The following is a 22,176-nucleotide window of genomic DNA, read 5'->3' as shown; positions in this document are numbered from 1 at the left end:
GTTTATGACCTTCAATATAATACATAACTTCCAATCGAATTCTGCTTGGTACATTCTTATAATACACACTATATTCTTTTTTAAAAAAAGAAAGATTGTAAATATATGTAATTATAAACTCTCATTCCATTCCAGTTCAGTTCTATCATTAATAATCATTAAAATCTTAACATCTTTAACACTTCTTTTCAATTAAATATCATATTTCCTTAAAAACACATATAATCTCCATAATTAATTTTCCCTTATTTTTCTTCACATATGTTTTATAAATCATTAAATATACTTTTTGTTACATTTATTTATTGACAAGCATTCCACTGAATTACGATAGCTATTTTATCAGACATTTTAATCATACATTGTTTCATATTTTCTAAAATTATTTCTGTTTCTAACATAACCATACTATCTTATGTACCTTTGCAGAATCCCTTTTTCCATTAAGTTTTCACCCATTACCTCTAAATAGGCCCTGTTTCTCTATATTTTGTTTCTGTCCTTTATAACTTTTCCTTTCTTTCTTCCCTCTCATCTTCTCCCTCCCCTTTTTACCGCCTTGTCTCTCTACTTCTAATTCTCTCTTCTGCATTTCCCTCTTCTGTTGCTTTCTGATTTTATACTTATTTTTTACTCTATTTTTGGGGGGAGTTGTTTTTCCCAATCTTAAACTTTCCATTCTCTTTCCCCCATTCCTCCCCCCCATCTAAGATTACTTGTTCATTAAAGATGGCTTCTTCTTTGTCACAATGTTTTTGTTCTGCAGGCATTTCTTGTTGTTTCTCATAATTCCAAATCTCCATTTCTAAAAACTGAAATACGAAGCCAAAAGAACCTCTCCCTTCTTATGCATCTTCTTTGTACTTTTTAAGTTCCATTTTCAGTTCTTCTAAAAGTGGAGCCATTTTAAACAGTTTTAAACAACCACCCGATTGATTTTAGTCATTCAAAACAATAACCAGGAATCCAGAAATCATCAAATAATCCAGATAGTCCCGAGTTATATCTTCTTATTTCTTTTTTGACTTTCTCTTCCTGGGGTTTTTGTTGCGATATTACAGTTAGAATGTATCTTTTGGAAATCTTGTTGAGATTTTGCTGTAAGTTCTTTTTTAATTCCAGGCAGTCTCCTCCCTTCTAGATCCTGCCCTTTTATTCTTTTTTTTTTCCTTTCCTGTTTTCAAAAGCTTTTAATTATCCAGAAATCTTTATTATCCCTTTGACTTTTTATTTTCAGCATTAAATGCCTACTGATGTCAAAGTGGATTTTTTTCCAATTTCTTGCTTAAGTATAGGAAAAGGAGAAAACCAAATCTTTTCCCCTTTCTCTCTCTTTCGCAGCTTAAAAATCTTCTTAGGGAACAATGTTATTGTTTTTTAATAGTTTCAGTTCCAGGGTACCTGATTTGTTGCTTTTGCTGTTTGACCCGGTCAACCAAAACTTTCTCTTCTTATCTTCCTCCTGCACATTCTTTTCCAGTCGAGTTCTTCTTTGTGGTGGCCATTTCTGACCACCCCTGCAACCACCTTCAGGAAAGGGAGTAATGGCCAGCTGGGGAGGAGAGATGCGGCTCTCCTCAACCCTGTAGGCAGTCTCCCCCCTCTTCACCACCTCTACGGGGTGGCTTAGCCCCGAAACCAGCCGGCTCAAGGTGCTCCAGAGGCGAGCATGGATCAAAGCCTCGCAGAAACAAGGTTTTGGGCTGTCGCTGAAGAAGCTCAAACCAGAAGCCCCCTAGTTTAGATTTTTTTTTTAAGAATTGGAAGAATTCTAAGCATCTGGAGAACTGCAGTGGTTTTAAGAATAGTTTGATGAATTACTTTCCATCCCTTCCATCTGAGAAGATTTGATGGAAAAGGTTATCTATTAAAACATTCCCACATGACTATTGACAATGAAACTGTTTTATGTCAGCTTCATTTTGACATCTGTGTTGTTGTTTTTTTCTGGTACAGTAGCTTGATTGATCTCACTTTCTCTTCCTTACAGGGAAAGCTAGTAATTGACTCCAAGTCAAGAGTGGGATTCTACCAGTTTGCACCTATTCGCTAGAACCGGTTGTTAACATTCTAAGCAGTTCGGAGAACCGGTTGTTAGAAGAATTTACTGGCTTAATCCTGTAAGGAAGACAGGAAGAAAACATTCTGGTATTGCTTACAGAAACTGCCTCTCCGTTAACCCTTATTATATTCTTGTCAGGATTAGACTTCCTGTCTCAGGAACGTCTCTGGAGTTTTTTTCCCTTCCTTTGTTGGTACTTTCCTTGTGTGGAGTGATTATTTAAAGTTACAATGGCACTGAAAAAAGTGACTTATGACCATTTTTCACACTTACAACTGTTGCAGCATCCCCACAGTCATGAGAGACCAGGTGAGGAGATGCATGCTTCGCTGTGAGTGATATTGAGTTGACCACACTCAGCCAATAACATGACCACCAAGCCATGTCCACCCAGTTATATGACCACCAAGCCACCCCCACCACCTAAGTCACGCCCACAGAACCGGTTTTTAAAAATTTTGAATCCCACACCTGCTCCAAGTACCCCAGTTCGCAGTTTCTAATCAAGTGTGAACCAGCACCTTTTTCTGATTCTTGTCCTTAAAATTCATAGACAAAAGCCATTATTTGTACACATTCAAGATTGTGATTCTAGCTGAAGCTTTATTTGTGTTCTTCATTCAATACTGCATTCATTTGACTATAAATTAAATTCCTTAAATGTCCTTTAGTAATTTAAGAATGTACACAGAATCTGTGGTCCCGCCACCTTTGTTTCAAAAAATACTATTCATTAAGGATTATTAGATTTTGATTATACCTTTCACCAATTAGAATGAAGTAGAAATGTCTCTATCACATATTTTGATTTTTGACCCTCTTTCCCTATTTGTTATTTCATCAATGTGATTGATTTTCTTAGTTGTTAAGTTTTGTGATGCAAAAAAATGAGTATAAATGAGACTTTATTAATAATGTCAAGAGGGATCCCAATACTACTGTCATGAATTAAAAAAAAACTTTAAAAATATAAAAAAACCAAAATAAACCAGATTCTTTTCCTTAAAAAAGAATCTATGGCCCCAAAATAGTATTTTTAAAAAATATTTCCTTTCGTATTCAATTAAGCAACAAGCTGCAGTGATGCCCTGACAACTAATGACCACAGAGAGGACATAATTAAGTAATTGTATCCCGACATCTGATATAAGTACATAAGTTGCAACATTTGCATTCTGGTGCTGTTGTTCTTCACAAATATCCATGGTGATGTGTTAGAAGCAGCAGCAGCAGAACACTGAAGACTTCTGACATTTTGCAAAATGTTCCCAATAGGGTCACAGCCATGAAAGCAAAATAAGAGCAGCTTCACAAAATTTCCACCTCAAGGGCCAAATCCCATGTTGTCCTTTCCTTTTTCCCCTCTTTTTGTGCTTGCATGTATGATGTCAGTATTGTGTATATGCACATGACAGAAATCCAAAAAAGCTTTAGTCATAATTGTCACTGGCTACTAAAATTATCATTGAGAAAACATTTTTTGAAGGAAGATGTGTTGTCACAATAAGTTAGAAGGTACTGGTGTTAGATTGAGAAGGATCAAAGTCAAATTCTTGATGATCCACAGTTTCTGAGCAATCTTGGACCATCTGTCAGTCTATACCTCCAACTTCTACTTGAGTTATGAGATTATAAATGAAAAGAAAATTAAATATACTGGATCCAGAGTTTCTGAATGATCTTGGGTCATAAGTAGTCTATATCGCTAACCTGTACTTAAGTTATGAGATTATACATTAAAAGAAAAAGAAACATACTAGAAGATCTCTTCCCTTAAAAGAAAGAAGTTCCAAAGCTCTGGAAGCCCACCAAGTTAGACCATCATAATGATTATTCTTACCTGGTTATGAACTGTATTGAGCTGGTTATTGAAGGTCATGGTTAAATTGGTTGATGTGCTTGGGGCTACATGGGTGATGAATGGTGTTTTGCTCTGATTCACAGTGTCATACATGTTTACTCGCCGCTTGCAAATTTCCATGTTTTGAAAACAGGACTTAACACTATTTATAAAGAAGAGAACCAAAGATTAGTAGTAATTTAATTGATTGGGGAAAATCACATTTGCTTTCATAAGAGACATGAGCTCAGCTACTCTGTTTTATTCAATAAACTAGGCTTAAAACAAGTCATGATTTAATACAAATTGTAAGCTCAGCTATTTAGTGCCAAAAGAAAACTCTCTATTCATTATACACAGAACTATATTACAAACATAAAAATTATTTGCAGTCAATATTTTTCCCCAGGGACAGCTAGAATTGTAGTTTTTGTCTGGAATGATAAGCAGCCATACTAAAACATTACCATACCCACCATCATACAGTTCCTAGGATTCTTTAAGGGCAGCTATGGAAAATAAGCTGATATAATAGATACAGCTGCTGTTAAGAATATAACCCACAGCTTCAAGAGATAAATTCTTTAATTTTCTCAACAACAATTATGCAAATATTATGAATTTTTAGAATCACTGCTTCTTCTACCATGCATTCTCAGACTATTGCTCTGTTTTGAGTTTTATTATAGCTCTAACATCACCAGGCCCTGAAACAGTTCAAATGTCCTAAAATGCTACGATTTATTTTTCCTTTTGTGTCATTCCAATGAACAATACCAAAACTGAACCTTTGAAAAAAAAAAAAGCTAATTAAATCCCTGTAGTAAGGAGATCCTAAATACATTCTTTATATTTTTTTGCACTATCCACAGTCAAATATTGATATAATTCTTACTATTGTGTCAAATCAGAATACCATGTCTTATTTGTAGAAAGTTTGTCCAGGGTTACATTTAAAATAAACATAATTTTAAAATTATTAAGAAAAATGGGATGGAGCCAACAGAACTATTGCAAGCAAAACTAATCATCAGTTTGGAAATTTTTAGAGGCAACTAGTCAAACTTTCTATTCTGAGATGGAATCCCAAAGAGTTCGATAATTCTTCACAGATTCTCATCGATTTATTTTCTAGCATTGAGCTGCATTTTACTTGAAAGTATCCACAAACCATCCATTAATGGCAATCATGCATCTACTACATTCCTGCTGTTGTTTGGGTTGTGATCTAATAATTGAGAGTTTGTGATCTAATAATTGAGGGTTTGGGGTAGGATGGTTTTGTTTTTGTTTTTTTTGCATGGAGGTAGCTAGTGATGTGGAGTGAGGCTACAATTGTGTGGCATCATAGCACAAGATGCAATGTATTAAAGTCTGTCAAGGAAATTTACTCAGTTTATGTCTACCATGTTCAATAGTTGTCCTCAGGGGTGGGATTCTACCAGTTCGCACCTATTCGCTAGAACCGGATGTTAACATTCTAAGCAGTTCGGAGAACCAGTTGTTAAAAGAAATCACTGGCCTAATCCTGTAAGGAAGGCAGGAAGGAAACATTCTGGTGTTGCTTACAGAAATTGCTTCTCTGTTAACCCTTATTACATTCTTGGCAGGACTAGACTTCCTGTCTCAGGAACGTCTCTGGAGTTTTTCCCCCTCCTTTGCTGGTTCTTTGCTTGTGTGGAGTGACCCTTTAAAAGTTACAATGGCACTGAAAAAAGTGACTTATGACCATTTTTCACACTTACGACTGTTGCAGCATCCCCACAGTCATGAGAGGCCAGGTGAGGAGATGCGTGCCTCAATGTGAGTGATATTGAGTTGGCCACACCCAGCCAATAACATGACCACCAAGCCATGTCCACCCAGTCACATGACCACCAAGCCATGCCCACCACCAAAGCCACGCCCACAGAACCAGTTGTTAAAAATTTTGAATCCCACCCCTGGTTTTCCTGTGTTACAGATGGTACCCCTGTGAGCCTTAAAAAATGCTTCCATGATTTTCCTGCAAAACTTTCTCTTATATCCCTAAGCCTACCTCTAGAAAATAAGGGGAACAAAATACTTTTGCTTTCTTGTTATTGAAGCTGAATCACCCACCCAGTTTTCCTAGCAGTTACTGGCTAAAATTGAAATACTTAATAAAAATGAAGCAACTCATGAACAGATGAATAAATCACTGGGGCAAAAACAGTTTTCCTGGTCTCTAAATTCTGCTTGGCTTTCACATATATGCAAAATCTGTTATGATCCCAAGAGGCACATCTGGAAGCTTATCAATTAACCCTCCCCTGCATCCCATTCTTCACTCCTCCCCACTCCAAGATCACCAAATCAGAGAGAAAGAAACTTACTGGGTGCTATGGGGGAAATCGAGCAGGTGTGTCATGGTGACAAAAGGGTGATTGAGTGTTTCAATTGGCGTTATCCTCTTATCTGCGTCTATCGTCAACATTTTCTTTAACAGATCTATGAACTCCCTCCGGTCTGCCTTTTCCACCAACATATCACTTCCTTCCAAATCTGTTGTCATATTTACCTGGAAGGGAAATTCAAATCAATAGTAGATACAGAATTCTAGAAAGTCTGAACTAATCAAATCTGCAGGTTCTTCTTCACCCTCCTTACAGTCTTTGGGGAGGTATAGTCTTTAACTGGACATGTACATTTCCATTTGAGCATAGCTATTCTACATGCACGTAAACAATGTTACTTTCTCCTATGTAGGTTTCATGTGCAGTAAGTTCTAACGAGGTTATAACTTTCAATCATAATAATGTTTTCCTATCAACTTCTCTGTTGAATAAACTGGATGACCAGTACCTGCTGTACAACATTATGAGACCTATTTTAAGATGTATGTATTATAGAGAGACCTGACAAGTATAATGCTGGACTTTAAAGAAACATAAACATTGCGCCTTAAGCACGCACACTACATCTTAAAAGGGGGGAAGCTTGACAATATTTAAAATATAGTGTGTGTAGATGGTTTATCTAGTTAAGAATCCCTTTTTAAAAATCCCAGTCTCAGTTCTAGAACAAACCCCACTTTTGTGTTTTGGATGTGTATTGTAGTGAAGATAGGAGTTTAAAATTTGTGATTTACTGATCTTCTCTATAAGGAAGATCTCATAAGAAGTTCCTTTGTTGGCAGTGATACAGGTTGAAAAGCAAATTAAGCTACTACAGGTTTAATTTATCTACAAATCTTTTGGACTGATGGAAGAATTCATTGATTTTATTTACTTATATTATTACTGACAAATAGATAGCCCAGCAATATTCTTACCTGTGCCATGTCATCCAAACAGTTGAAAATATACTTTCTTGCTTCTTTTGACTTGATACCCGTCTCTGCCTCATGGTCATCCGGTGTCTGCCCAGAATTAACCAAAAAGATAACAAAAACCAGTATTTTACTATACACCAATATATTATTAACTCAAGTGAAGGATACATAATTTACCACTGCTTTTAAGCATAATGCCAACACAGTATTATCCAATACATGTATATTGTCCATCACACATATAGTTGCAAGAAAATGAGAATAAATCTTTGCATTATTTCAAATCATTGCAATATTTTTCATCATATGGAAAGCAGGCTCAACAACACATGGTCTTAGGGGGCATGCATAAGCGCACCAATGTGCCTACTGTCCCTGTCCTATTGTTTGTTTTATATATTTTGTATTTTTCTTATATGTATCCATGTATTCATAACTATGTTTTTACTTATACCTGTTATCTTGTAAGCAATTGACAAATAAAAATAAAATAAAAAAATATTGTTAAAGGAATGGACTCCTATCTTAGATATGGCACCTTCTGAACTCAACTTATCCTCCTCGTACAGGTTGGGGTTGGGGAGAGATATAGAAAATGGGAGAGAGGGGATAAGGGAAGGAAATAAACACTGCTCCTTTAACCATTTTTGGATTCAGTTGTGTCTGCTGCCATGACATGAATCTCTGCAGAAGTGAATGCAACCCTTCAGGCATTGTAAAGATTTCTCATCCTCGTCTTCCCTAAGGATCAAAAGTACCTGATATTATCTTCTGCTATTGCAGTGAAATGAGATTGCATTGGCTATATTAATGGGGGCAAGTAATGTTGAAGATACCACATTCAGTAAAATACAATTGCAGTTTCTTTTCATAAGATTATTCTAGAAATTACAGAATCTGAGCCAGGAAGTCTTGAGTAACAAGATAATCTCCAGTAAAAGCTTTCTACCTTTCAAACCAATAGTAGCAAGTCAGACAGGAAGAATCTGTATCTAATATAATTCATAAAACTCTTTTTATGAGCTTGCTTCTGATTCTTAAATTATCAAAATATGAAGCTCCTGTCTTATTGTACAAGACACAGCTTAACTTGGCTAATACAAGCTGTTGTGAGTAGGCAATTATAATAAATGTACTCCAAAGGTGGTTTTTCAAAAGGCAACTGGACTTTGTTTTTCCTTGAAGATATTTTGCTTCTCATCCAAGCAGCTTCTTCAGTTCAGTAATTACAATAAATATAATTAAATAAACAAACCCTTCAAGCCAGACCAAAATTGAATTTCTGATTGCAGCCACATCAGCGCAACATTATAATTTTACTAAATGTATCAGTAATATTTCAATATTATGAAATGCAGGGCCAAAGGGTGCTTAAGAAAACACCAAAACATCACTTTACCTTTAGCCTCCACAGTGGATATGGTGAATCAGTGTCCCTGTTGAAAAATCTTGTGGTCTTTGTTCCTGCACTTAACAAATATTCAGCTGGCAAGCCTTGTGTCTGTGAAATATATCGGATCTATAAGAAGAAGATGAGACCAGGATTATTTCACTGAGATCTATGTCAGAATTTCTGCCCAGTGAAATAAACATATTTGTGTGCATATTTAACAATGAAAGAAAATATACAAATAAAACGAAGGCACAGAAAGTGCTACTCAAATCAATGATTTGAAAGGGAGGGCAATGCCCCACAAATTTCAACCATTAATAATGTTGACTATGTATTAACTGTCTAAATTACTAGGATGCTATAAAGTTATCTTGCTTTTCTCTATTAAAATCCCACCATACTGCTGTATTAGCGTTTAAAGCTTATGGTGTACATCATTTTGTTCATAGCCCATAAAGATAAAGGAAAGGCAATAAACCTATACAAAGAAAGTGTGTATGTTTCAAGGTTGTGCTTTATTGGCAACAGAACATTTACAACTCTGGCTTTTATCCTCAAATAGTAACTTTAAGAGGACCTGTATGAACTAAATGCATCGAAAATGATGTTACATTATTTCACCACCATCCCATTCTCTTGCCATTTGCTTTGTATTGGGAAAAAAAATTGGACATCAATCAGATCTGGGCATGTTTAATAACTGATAGACCCAGATAGGAGAGAAGGAAATCCTAAATGTGTCGAAAGATGTACAAGGAGCCAGTGAGCCCAAGTGATTAGAACAGTGATGGCTAACCTTTTCGGCACCGAGTGCCCAAAGCACAATTGCGCGCACATCCCCAAAATGCAATGTGCATGCGTTCCCCACGCATGCATCCCACCCCCATGCATGCACCCCGCTCCAGTGCATGCATCCTGCCCCCTGCATGCAACCCCCCCACATGCGTGGCAGAGACCCAAAGACCAGCTGGCCAGCAGGAGACACACACATGCATGGCAGAGCTGGGCTGGAGGGATGGGTTGCGTGCCCACAGAGAGGGCTGTGTGTGCCTCCTCTGACACACATGCCATAGGTTCACCATCACGGGATTAGAACCATGTCGGCGGGAAGGAATCTGTATCAAAATGACTATCAGCATCCAAAAATGTGACCATAGGTTTAATGTATATCCTAAGTTTCAGTTTTTACACCTGCAATTTAAAAAGCATCAGGCAGTAAACAATAGAAACATACAGTATCTGGGTTTGAGATTTGAGAAAGCAAAGTAAACAGTAGTAAGTGTGTCAAACAACACTACCTTGGGAGACATCTTCCTATGTTTACATGCTGGAACTTACTTTGTTAAATGGGATATCTTAATATAATATAAAACACACACTTTCTTAAAATGCTATTGAATGTGTGTGTGTGGTTGTGTATGTGAAAGTAAAATTTAAAACTGTAAGTATGTTTTACAACTACAACACAAACTTCTGCTGCTTCTGGAAATAAATAATATGGCAGTGGCATTAAACCAGAAATGGGAAGGATGAGATATACAATATCTTAGTGCAGAGCATTAAGTGGTAAATAAAAGGAATAATAGGCTGGATTTAGAACTGAGGACATTCAGATGTCTGACCTCCTAAAGGATTTAAATGCAATTGATGCTCAGACATTAGTTTTCCCTACCTCCCTGTGTATATGCTAATTATGTGTATTCTTGCAGAATCATTTAAACCCTGTAGGCTCTAGGCAAGCCAATGCTAAATCCATGCTGGCCAATGACAGAGCAGAGATTGATTTTGTGCAGAAACCAAGAATTAAATGTAGTTTCCAGCAATTGTCATCTGCAAATATTGATTTTAATCCAAGAATTTCTGCTCAAGGCCACCAATGACCTGTTTCAATCACAGGATTTTCCAGGGGTCCAGATGACACATTTCAAGTGGGACCTTTCCTGATACTTCTTTGATCTACTTTGCTTTCCACAAAATACAAAAACAAACAAAGCAAAAACGACTAAGAGAAAAGCAGACAATAGCTGCACAATGATTTTGATTGGTACCACCATCTAACCCGGGGATGTCAAACTGGCAGCCCGCGGGTCAGATGTGTCATGCATAGGCCATGACCACCCCAACTCCGTGAAGGGAGAAAAGCCACAATACATCACATGATGGTAACGTGACGCCGTGAGTTTGACACCCGAGATCTAACCCTTCACTAGGAACATTCTTAATAAAATCATATTTAGACTTCTACAATAGACCCATTTGTTTATATTATCAAGGGAAGTTTCACTTTGTAGCCAACTACTATCTGATCCACATCTGGCTGAGTAAAGGAAAGAATACTTTGGTTGCAGCTTCAGTATCCTGTCAACCTCCCTATGAAAAAGGTGGGATTGGCTCCATCTGTAGTGGTCATCTGTCCCAAGGCCCTTTCTAGAATAGTGTTTGGACAATAGCAAAATGTTAAGCCTACCTAGTTTTTCCTTGTTTTTAGGTTTTAAAAATGTGAAATTGCTTTATACTCTGAAAGAAGCAAAGGATCAGACAGCAAAAGTTTCAAAGAAAATTATGGCATCTTAAGACTAGCAAATTTATTTCAGGATGTATTAACGATAGCTATCCATTAGAGATACTTGAATTGGATTGGTTGAACTTAAATGATCCCCTATGATTATAGTTCATTTCATTAGACACATGGAGAATTCAACCAGAGTTACAAGAAAGTTCTAAATCTACTGTGTGAGGCCTGTGAATAGGACACTTGGAAATGAATTGCAGAAACTATAGCAAATCCCCAATTTGCATTTCACATATGTAGTGAAAGCTTATGTCAAAAAAATTGTAGCCCTTTAAATTAATGTAAGCATTCCTGCTATTTAATAATACAGGTTTTATTTCATGCAATTATTGGGTTTTTTTAAGAGTATTCAGTATATTTTAGTTTCTAATACTAATTCAATGTTTGGATTATAATCCTCTGTGTCAACATGTTTCACAAGCATAAATAGTGATCTTCCTGAATAAAAACAAGGAGGGAGAACTTTCTTGCTGCATCCATCTTCTATGCCACATTTGGCAGCGTTTCATAGCAATAAATTAGGAATTGTGGAAACTCAAAACGGATGGACAGACCTTTTGCATACAGTATAGCTGTAAATTCACTACATGACCTTTAGATAATAATTAGAACTTCCAGGGTTGAATAAATGTGAAATAAGCTTTGCTCATGAAAATGTAGCTAATTGAAACATTCTTCTTTCCAGTTTACTTTCCACATTTGTATGCCTTGGCAGTGCAAAATTAGTTTGTCCCACATAATCATGCATCAGTTATCTCAGTCCACCTATCTTTTTGAGGAAGGGAAAGGAGTGTGAATTCCCTTACCATTTCCTATAATTTTATTAAATGGATAGTTGTGATATAATCAGGTTGTTGCTGCTAGAGTGAGGAAGGGAGAATATCCATTTCCCATCCTTTTCTGCCTCTTGTTCTTCCCCAAGAGGTGGGGGGACCACAGAGATGGAATCCACAGAGATGGAATCTCAGCCACAGAGATGGAATCCCTAGACAGGAGTTGTTTTACAGGCCTCTCTAGGCCTTAACCACAGCCGAATAAAGGGTAAAGAAGGTCTCCAGTCATCACTTTAGATAACTCATCTGATCAGGAGAAGTGCTGCCTTGAAATAATGATCAGGGGAAATGCTCTTTGGAATAGCTGACAAGCAGTGGTGCTGTTGGAAAAAAAGGGAGATTGTATTCCAGAGATATATGGAACAAAGACAATGTAGAGTGCCAACATGGAGCAAGCTACTCTAATATAAAATGTAGTCTTTAGTAGAGGCACATGATTTTCATTGGTAGATCTTGGAAGCATTGAGTATATTGCTTTTTTTTTTTCATTGTACAAGAAGTATTTTTGTTGATACTTTCTATACTGGAGAATAGTATACCCCATTGACCAGACTCTCAGATAGACAATGTTCTCTTTTTTTGAAGGTGAAATTCATGATTGACAATACATTCATGCAAAGTGCTACTAAAGTACTACTATTCCCAAACATTACACAGAATAAGTAGGACTACTATATCTGGGCTGCAAAAAAATCCAGACAATCACTAGATGACAGAAAAGAGATATGGAAAACTCTTAACACTCAGTTTTGACAGCTGAGATGCAGAAGTCCCAGAATAACAAAATATGACTCAGCAGTAAAACTATAACATTGTTTCACGCTAACAGGGCAGGGCAAACATGATTAACTGGAAATGGGAAAGTTAAAATTTGGAGACAGAATGAAAAACAGTGTAATTTTCCCTCAATTGGGTGCTTTCTAGATGTCTGGACTGTTAATATCTTTTGTTAACAGCTATACTAAGCAAATCCTGGGAGTTTAAGCCACAGAACTAGATGGATTGGTGATGTCTGGTTTGGAGAAGAATAGGTGTAAGAGTATTACTAGCCTTTGTTGGTATGCCTGAGCTCTGTTCAAGCATTCAGTTGAATGCACAAAGCTAAAGCTAGATAGAGATTAGATACATGCCTTGACCCATTTTGACAGCAACCTCTACGCATCTAACTGGCAGTTTGTAGGAACACTGTATTTGTGTTTACTTGAGTGTTAATATACTGTGGCTTTCTGCATGATCTGGTGCTTCTTTTATTAGAGTCCAGAATTAAATGGAAAGCAATTCACATTTTCAGGTCAATGCAAATGCACATTAGACCTTCAACTGATCATGCGGAATCAGAAAGAGTAGATCTTTGAAGCTCTCCATGAATTCAGCTAAATGCCTAAGTTCAGAAATTACTTTTAAACGTTGACTTTCAATTCATAGATTTTACAACTTCTATATGCTGTCAATATACAACTCCCAGCAACACCAACTATCCTGTCCATTGCTGGAAGTTGCCAGAAATTGTAATTCACCAACACCTGGAAGGCTACAAGTTCCCTACCCCGACTGACATCTTTTGCTGTAAAAATAGCAAGGAAGTGTTTGAACTGGGAGAATGTGCCTGTTGAGTTGGCATTCTGAAGAGATATCATATAATATTAAATTCAAACGTAACACCATTGGAAAGAAATGGATAATCAAGATAATTTCCCATTAAATTCATGAAGTTTGACACCCTTGGAGCAAAAGAGTTATCAGATTTGTTCAAATAATAACCACAATAGCAACAAAACCAACAATGCCAACCTGATCGTATTCTGAAGCTCCTGGATATAATGGCCAACCCAAAAAAAGCTCTGCAATGACACATCCCAAAGACCACATATCAATTGCTTCACAGAAGGGTAAACCAAGGATGATTTCAGGGGCTCTGTGGAGGAACAACATCAGAGGAAAACATTAAGCATTGCAAAGTAATAATATGACTATGTAAGAAATCACAAGGAATAAAACTTCTAACAGAATCAGGTGTATGTTTGGGGAAAAAAGAGGAATTATTCATGACTACATACTTAAACTTTCTTTTAGGTAGGTTATTATAGGTCTTCCCTTTTATGTCTGTGACCAGCCTGAGTGCAACTGGTAGAGCTTTCCCTACCACAGCTTTCTATGTTGGGAACACATTGTCTCCAACCATTTGTTGGCTATGCCACTGATAAAAATCAGATTTTTTTTTCTTTTTATGACCCTTGATTCCTTTTATTCAGGGTGGAGTTGGAGCAACTAAATGGAGCTGAATGTTTGCTGGCCAGATCTCCTTCCTGGCATCATGGGGAGTTTGCTGCAGATATTTTCTCTTTGTGCCCAGATAAAGAAACATCTGCCACTGTCTAGGATTGAACTCTCAACCTCAGAATGTGAGGCGAGCATCTTAACCTCTAAGCTACCATGCTGCTCATAAAAAATCAGAACATTATCCATAAAAATGTTAACTCCAATAATCATGTATCCATGCAATAGTAAAGTCTGTTGCAAGAACTAAAGATTTGTAACCTAATTCCCAGACTGTGAACTATAGGATCTCCTCTTAGGCCAACATGATTTAAATATGTACAGCACCAGCTACTGCATAAAATGAACTGTCCAATAAAATTGTAAGACTCACTCTGGGAATAACTAAATATACAGTACGTCTATGCCTTCAATAGGCTGATGGTATATATAATTTTCCTCTGAGTTGCATATCAAATTGAACATTTCACAAATGTCTTCTGTTCTGTACCCATAAAAGATACCACGATCTAACATCTTTTACATACCCATAATATCTTTTACATACATTGCATTCCAAGGAACCACCAAAGTACCATGTGTACAAATTTGTGCAACTCAAAAATATTTGCATGCATATTTTTCTATTAGTTCCCATTCAACATGATGAAACAGAAATTCCTTTAGGGATTTCTTTTAAAAAAGAAGATAATTTTGTAAAATTGTTGTGGGTAAAGTGAGATTTTTCTCACACTTAATTTCAAGGTGACCAAAAGATGTGATGTATTACCATTACCTTTCCAACTGTTTACAGTCCCTTTGGCTTCTAGCACTTTTATGAAATCCCAAGGAAAGACCTGATGAAAAAACATTTCAGAGTGGATCCTTCAGAGTACTGGAAGGATGTGCAAAATGACAGCCAAATTAGCTTTAAAGTATTCTGCAATCATCCACAAGAAACTCAAAAACACTCAGAAATAGAAATTTGTAGCAAATTCTCTTTTACAGTGAGATAAATTATAATCCAAGCTTTAGAGTGAACAGGGCTCTCAATAATTTTGGGAAAAACACTCTTTTTGGTGAAAAGTGATTAAATATTAATTTCAAAGGACAGTAGAGGAAACCTAATAAAAAAGTGAATTCCTCACTGACTGTCTAAGGATTAAATGGGTTTGGAAATGAATTTTAGCTGCCAAGAGAGAACTCCAATGTCAGTAGTAAGAGGAATAAAAGAGAATACTGTCTCTCTTCCAACAGTGGGTGGCAGGGGATAGACATCAAGAAGTAGAGAATGTTGTCTCTAGCTATAAGGGTAAGGAAAAAGGGAAAGAAGAATGCAAAGGGGTGTGTACTGCTACAGACTGCATAATAGAGGATGTGTATTCACTGACCATAGTCCCCACCTACAAATCTGGAGTTGGGTCTGTGTAAATTACAAGGGTACCTTTGTTCTACACCCCGAACTCTGCCTTTTTTCCAAAAACAATTTTCAACTTGTTGTTTTAGACAGCCTGATGTGTATACAACTAAACAGAAAGAAGAAAAACTCTTTGAGAACCGTTTACTTATTCAACCAAAACTCATTTCCATTATTAGATGAGATGACATTTCTTAAAAATTGAGAAACAGGTCAACTAAACAGTCTTTATAATTCAAAAACATGAGATAATTTATTAAACTACCAGTGCTTCTTTATTTTTAATAATAGAGGGAGGGAGGGAGGTACACTGTATATATACCATAAGGTCCAAATCATTACATGTTATTTTCAAAAGAAGGTTGATACAGCTGTTATTTAGATTTCTAAGTAATATGCCAAAAAAGGTTTGCATTTGTCCCTTATCCACATACAGAGTAAAATATTCTGGCGAAATTCTTGTATACTTCTCAATTGCCAAGAGGCTGCACACAGCGGTAGATATTTTGCCTTTCATTTGTCTATACAATTATCTTCCCAGCCACCTGCAGGGTCCCTAACTTCCCATACTTCCATTAAATCCCAAAGGAAGACATCAGGAGAAATTCTACCCAAAGGGGGTTTTAAAGCAGGAAGCACAGGCTGAAGGACGGGGAGAACAATGACAGCCACATCCACCACTTCATAATCATAAAGGAAGCAGAGTGCTAGGAGAGGAAAAAAAAGAGTTTCTAAATCTGAAAGCAATCTAAGGAAGAAAAAAAAAACTAAGTTGCTTTTCTGCAAGTGAAATATTTTGGATGACTGACAGACAAAATTCAGCAAAGTACCTTCCTTAACTGCAACAGAGAAGTAATAGAGTTTTTGCTTATTAATGCTCTGATGGATGATATATGATATGCTTTCTAATTGAAGCATTATGTAAAATATTAAGGAAGTTTTCATAGCAAACCCTAAATATAGTTTTGAATTTCTCCATCTTGAAATATAAAACCAACATTTCTACAACGTAGAAACAATTTATATCCATATAAATACATACTTTTGATGTCATATATGAAAAAGTTCTGAACACTATATGTGTCACATGTATTAGTTTGAAACTAAACCAAGAGATTATGTACATGCCCAAACTCGTACTTCTAAAACATTAACCCATGTAAATTCATAAAGAAAGGTGGGCTTTGATCATACATCATGGCAGCCATCTTGCCTTTTCTAGTTTGTCCTCCAGATGCCTCAAACAAAGGCTCACAAATTGTAGCTTAATGTCTGTTATCATTATGAAAATTAAATATTTGTTATACTAATTGTATACCAATCATGCAAATTGCCTGTGAAATTCTGACTCAAGACAAGCTATAAGATATCCTAAGGCTGCACAGCATGGCATTTCATTTTTTATCTCCATTTGAAAGCTGTATTTGTAATACCATTCTTAGCCCTTTAGCTCATCTTTTTTAACCCATTTTTCCAGCAGTCTAGTTTTGTAAATCATTCCATACTGAATCTCAAGATTACAATATTTATAAGCAATTATTAGGTTTGCCAGTAGTAAAAAAACTTTACTAGCTGCCGAAAAAATAACTTGGGTAGTCTGGAAAAAATATTCAGGTACTCTAGAGACTCTTGTGTTGCATTCTCATTTATAACTTGCAATTTGGCACAGAGGAGCTTGGAGGGATCTTAGGAAACATTTCAATTTGTATGAAACCAGGCTAACCCCTTTAGAAGTGTTTAATTTTGGAAGCCTCCAGTGAATCACTGCAAACTTTTGTGTTACTCCATAAAACATATCCAAATATATAGACATGTTTCCACAAACACACTGGTGGTACCAGGTATGCAGGCAGAGAAATCTTATTATAAGAGCAGAGTCTGGAAGGGAAACACCTGTTCAGCAACTAGAGGAAACACACATTCACATGGAGAGAAAACACAAAAGATGGGAATCTTGAGCAGGAGGACTTAGGAGAAATGTTCTAAAAAATACAAAAGTATCAATAGGGACTGTTCTTCTTCTTCTTCATCATCGTCATCATCCCTATTTACCTTGCTGAAAGCAAGACTGAAATTTTAGAGAAAATGATTGACAGCAACTGTAAATCTTAGAAGGATGAAACAGAGCGAAATATTGAAAAAACAAAAAAGAAATATGGAACTCTATCTCTCTCTCTCTCTCTCTCTCTACCTACCTACCTATCTATCTATCTACCTATCTCTATCTAGGTAGTTACCTAGCTATACACATATATCATCTATCCACCTACCCACCAGCTGTTTTTTAAGATCAAGGGATGTAATTGTTTGCAGGCATTGTTCGGCAGCTGTTCTTCATTTCTTAGCCTGATGGAGAAACCATTCAAAATTGTCATAAATTTAGTAAAGTACTTAACCAGACTTCCATTGCATTCTGTGATCCATTCTGCTAGATAGATTGAAGATTTGAATCTGACCCAACAATGAGCCCTTGATCTTAGGCCAGGCTCTTTCTGTTTTACTACTGAACCTACCTTACACGTTTGTTGTAAGAAAAAAAAACAGGGTGTATATACATCATTCTGAGTTCCTTGGAGGAAAACCAGTGCAAAAACAAACAATGCACCGTGACACAGAAGGACATAAATTGTTGTAACTGTTTTAGTAGAAAAGAATAAAACAGTGGACTGATGTGAACATTAAACACATGAAAACTCAACCATCTAATAAGCTTTTTAGATAAAAGGATAGACAGGTGCCTCCCAGTTGCTGTTTCCAGTATTCTATACAATCAGAGAACGTTCTTAGCCACTTAGCTAGCCTTCAAGGCAGGGGTGGGATTCTACCAGTTCGCACCTATTCGGTAGAACCGGTTGTTAACATTCTAAGCAGTTCAGAGAACCGGTTGTTAGAAAAAATTACTGGTCTAATCCTGTAAGGAAGGCAGGAAAGAAACATTCTGGTATTGCTTACAGAAACTGCCTCTCCATTAACCCTTGTTACATTCTTGGCAGGACTAGACTTCCTGTCTCAGGAACATCTCTGGAGTTTTTTTCCCCTCTTTTGGTGGTACTTTCCTTGTGTGGAGTGACCATTCAAAGTTACAATGGCACTGAAAAAAGTGACTTATGACCATTTTTCACACTTACAACTGTTGCAGCATCCCCAGTCATGAGAGGCCAGGCAAGGAGATGCGTGACTCGATGTGAGTGATATTGAGTTGACCACACCCAGCCAATAACATGACCACCAAGCCATGTCCACCCAGTCGCATGACCACCAAGCCACGCCTACCACCGAAGCCATGCCCACCACCTAAACCACGCCCACAGAACCAGTTCTTAAAAATTTGAATTCCACCCCTGCTTCAAGGAGAGAAATGTTGAAACTGATCAACCATTGTCATTTTCAAGCTGTCTTGAAACTGGACTGGCATGCAGGCCATTCCTTGGTATCAGTACTGAGGTCCTAAAACGTCTAATGTGAATTTATTGCAAATAAGTAAAATTGTTATTCTGAGGACTAGGGTAAAACAGTAAATACATTTATTCTCAAGTGATATGCATACAGTGAACTGCATGAATCAGGCAATGAGCTAATATTCTTCCACTTAAACTAGCATGATGTGGTGCGACTTAAGCCATGGGAATAGGATAGAAGGATAAAGTATTGACAAAAGAGGCAATTCAAAGATTTTTTCCCCCTTCTTTCTGAATTGCAGGGAAGGATGCAGAGAAATAGCAGCATACAAACAAAAGACATTCCTATGCGAAATCTTGAAAAGGCGGCTTGATTATATATTAATTATTGTATTTTCTATTCTTTCTAAGGAGGGGGGAAATGACAACTGTGAGGTTTTACTCATGCCTGTGAAAGGAAACTGAATTTTAAACTTAATTGCATGATTTATAATTTTTATGCAAATGCAAGCTGACTGTATTAGCTTCTCACCCAATATTTATCAATGCCAAACCTTTTCCCCCGTTATGCTTCCAATGATTGTCCCCCCCAAAAAACCAGCACTTCCAATCAAGTTTTCATGTATCTAGGACAGTCTTGCCTAACGGATGCCCTCCAAATTCAGAAATTCATCTTCTATAACTAGTGTAGCTAAAATGGACAATCAGCTTTAGTTTGGGAAAACCTTTGAGCAAAGGTTGAGCAAACTTAAAGAGATAAATGCCATAGTTGTCATTCTCAACACTAATGAATACCTTGATTTTAGTCATTCAGAAATTTCATGCTAGATTGTTTCTTGTCTGATTGTACTGACATCATATAAATTAATGTTTAGTGAGAAACACATTTTAGTGAACAACAGAATTACTTAAATTTTATTTAACTTAAAAATATATTGAAGAAGGAACTTATTTCCAAACATTGGGCACAATAACTTTCCATATACATTTCCCCACAACTTTACATAGTACACTTGTTTTCATCTTATTTTTGTTTATGGCTTTAAGGAAGAATACAGCTGATTACTCAAGAATGGAAAGCTGGTTAATATGTTCTAATAGAAATAGGCATTTCTGGTGAAATTATTTCTCATTTTTCTGACAAGCTCTACTATGTCTTAATAGTTGAGGAACTAATACTTTATTGGTGTGTTTCCTGATTGATTTTCTCCTGCACAGAGGAAAAATAGAAACAGCTGTTGAAGCAGTCAAGATTCCCAAGTCCAAAGAAGGGAAAAATGAAACCAGATTATGCAGCTGGCTAACACCTTTTCATCTGTGGTATTGTAAAAGTTTTGCCCATCCACACCTTTTTTGTTGTCTGTTTGTGTTTTTCTTTCTTTCTATAAGTGGTGTTTAAGGGAAGGGGGAAAAAGTATAACTGACAGGGTAAAATAAATTTTAGAAGCAATCAATATGATCTCTATAGTTATTGGGCCTTTACACATGTCCACTGGGAGAATCAGAAGAGGTAATGATGAGACAAATACACAGGAAATTGTATAGGTATAGAGTGGAACAAATGATTCGTTCAACGCAATTGTTGGAGAGTATCAAAGAATAGAGAGGCGAGGACCAACTAATTTAAGTACACCACAACCTACTTCTTAGTAAGCTAGAAAAAAGTGTAATAGATAACACCACCACTAGTCTGACTTGCAACTGGCTGACAAACCATACTCAACGAGTAATCCTTAATGGATCTAAGTCTACATGGAGAGAAGTAAGCAGTGGAGTGACACAAGGTTCCATCTTAGGCCCAATACTCTTCAATATCTTCATTAACGACTTAGATGAGGGAATAGAAGGGGAACTTACCAAATTTGCAGATGATATTAAGCTGGCAGGAATAGCTAACACCCAAGAAGATAGGCTCAAGATCCAGATGGATCTTGACAGACTAGAACACTGGGCCATAACTAATAAAATGAAATTCAATATAGAGAAAAGTTAAGTCCTACATTTAGGCAAGAAAAACCAAAAGTACACATATAGACTAAGTGAAACCAGGCTCAATAGCAGTAACTGTGAGAGGGATCTTGGAGTCTTAGTGGACAACCAGCTATATATGAGCCAGCAGTGTGCAGCAGCCGCCAAAAATGCTAATGCAATCCTAAATTATATTAACAGAGAGATACAGTCAAGATCAAGGGAAGTACTAATACCACTCTATAAAGCCTTAGTAAGACCACACCTAGAGTACTAAATCCGGTTTTGGTCACATTACAAAAAAGATGTTGAGACTCTAGAAAAAGTACAGAGAAGAGCAACCATGGTGATTAGGGGACTGGAGGCTAAAACATACAACGAATGGTTGCAGGAACTGGGCTTGGCTAATCTAGTAAAGAGAAGGACCAGGGGAGACATGATAGCGGTCTTCCAATATTTGAGGGACTGCCACAAGGAGGAAGGGGTCAAGCTATTTTCTAAAATGCCTGTAGGCCAGACAAGGAATAATGGATGGAAGCTGAACAGGAAGAGATTTAACCTGGAAATAAGGAGAAACTTTCTGACAGTGAGAATAATCAACCAATGGAACAGCTTGCCCTCGGAAGTTGTAGGAGCTCCATCAGTTGAGACCTTCAAGAAGAGATTGGACTGCCATTTGTCAGAAATGGTGTAGGGTCTCCCGCTTGGGTGGGGGGTTGGACTAGGTGACCTACAAGGTCCCTTCCAACTCTGATTATCTGTATCTGTTTCTGATTATCTGTTAATCTGTTAAGTAAAGCAATCTTAAATATACACTTTACATATGCACAATAGAGAAGAATGAGAAAAGGTGGTCCCACCGGCCAGTTGGTTTTTGGGTCTCTGCCACGCATGCAGGGGCAGGGTGCATGTGGGGGGATACATGTGGGGTGGTGGGGGGCATGTGGAGGGCACATGTATGCGTGGAGGCACATGCGTGCAGGGGTGGGATTCTACAGGTCCGCACCTGTTCGCTAGAACCGGTTGTTAACATTCTATGCAGTTTGGAAAACCAGTTGTTAGAAGAATTTACTGGCCTAATCCTGTAAGGAAGGCAGGAAGGAAACATTCTGGTGTTGCTTACAGAAACTGCCTCTCTGTTAACC

General features: G+C 37.1%; 1 protein-coding gene across 1 annotated transcript in view; it reads right to left on the bottom strand.

Annotated features, from left to right (window-relative positions):
* Window positions 1-13,906, bottom strand: part of HIPK2 (homeodomain interacting protein kinase 2) — a 45,411-nt gene extending 31,505 nt beyond the window's left edge. Inside the window, exons 1-5 of the mRNA XM_087934909.1 lie at window positions 13,784-13,906; window positions 8,594-8,713; window positions 7,195-7,281; window positions 6,257-6,441; window positions 3,903-4,065 (exon numbers count right to left, since the gene is read on the bottom strand). Of these exons, the coding sequence (XP_087791035.1) occupies window positions 3,903-4,065; window positions 6,257-6,441; window positions 7,195-7,281; window positions 8,594-8,713; window positions 13,784-13,861 (633 nt within the window). The 5' untranslated portion in view covers window positions 13,862-13,906. The remainder of the gene's footprint in view (window positions 1-3,902; window positions 4,066-6,256; window positions 6,442-7,194; window positions 7,282-8,593; window positions 8,714-13,783) is intronic.
* Window positions 13,907-22,176: the final 8,270 nt, after the last annotated feature.

Source organism: Pseudonaja textilis, chromosome 5 (genome assembly GCF_049901715.1).
Source record: "Pseudonaja textilis isolate UNSWEBS1 chromosome 5, rPseTex1.2, whole genome shotgun sequence".
Lineage (NCBI taxonomy): Eukaryota > Metazoa > Chordata > Lepidosauria > Squamata > Elapidae > Pseudonaja > Pseudonaja textilis.
This window is presented reverse-complemented; position numbering and strand designations above follow the sequence as displayed.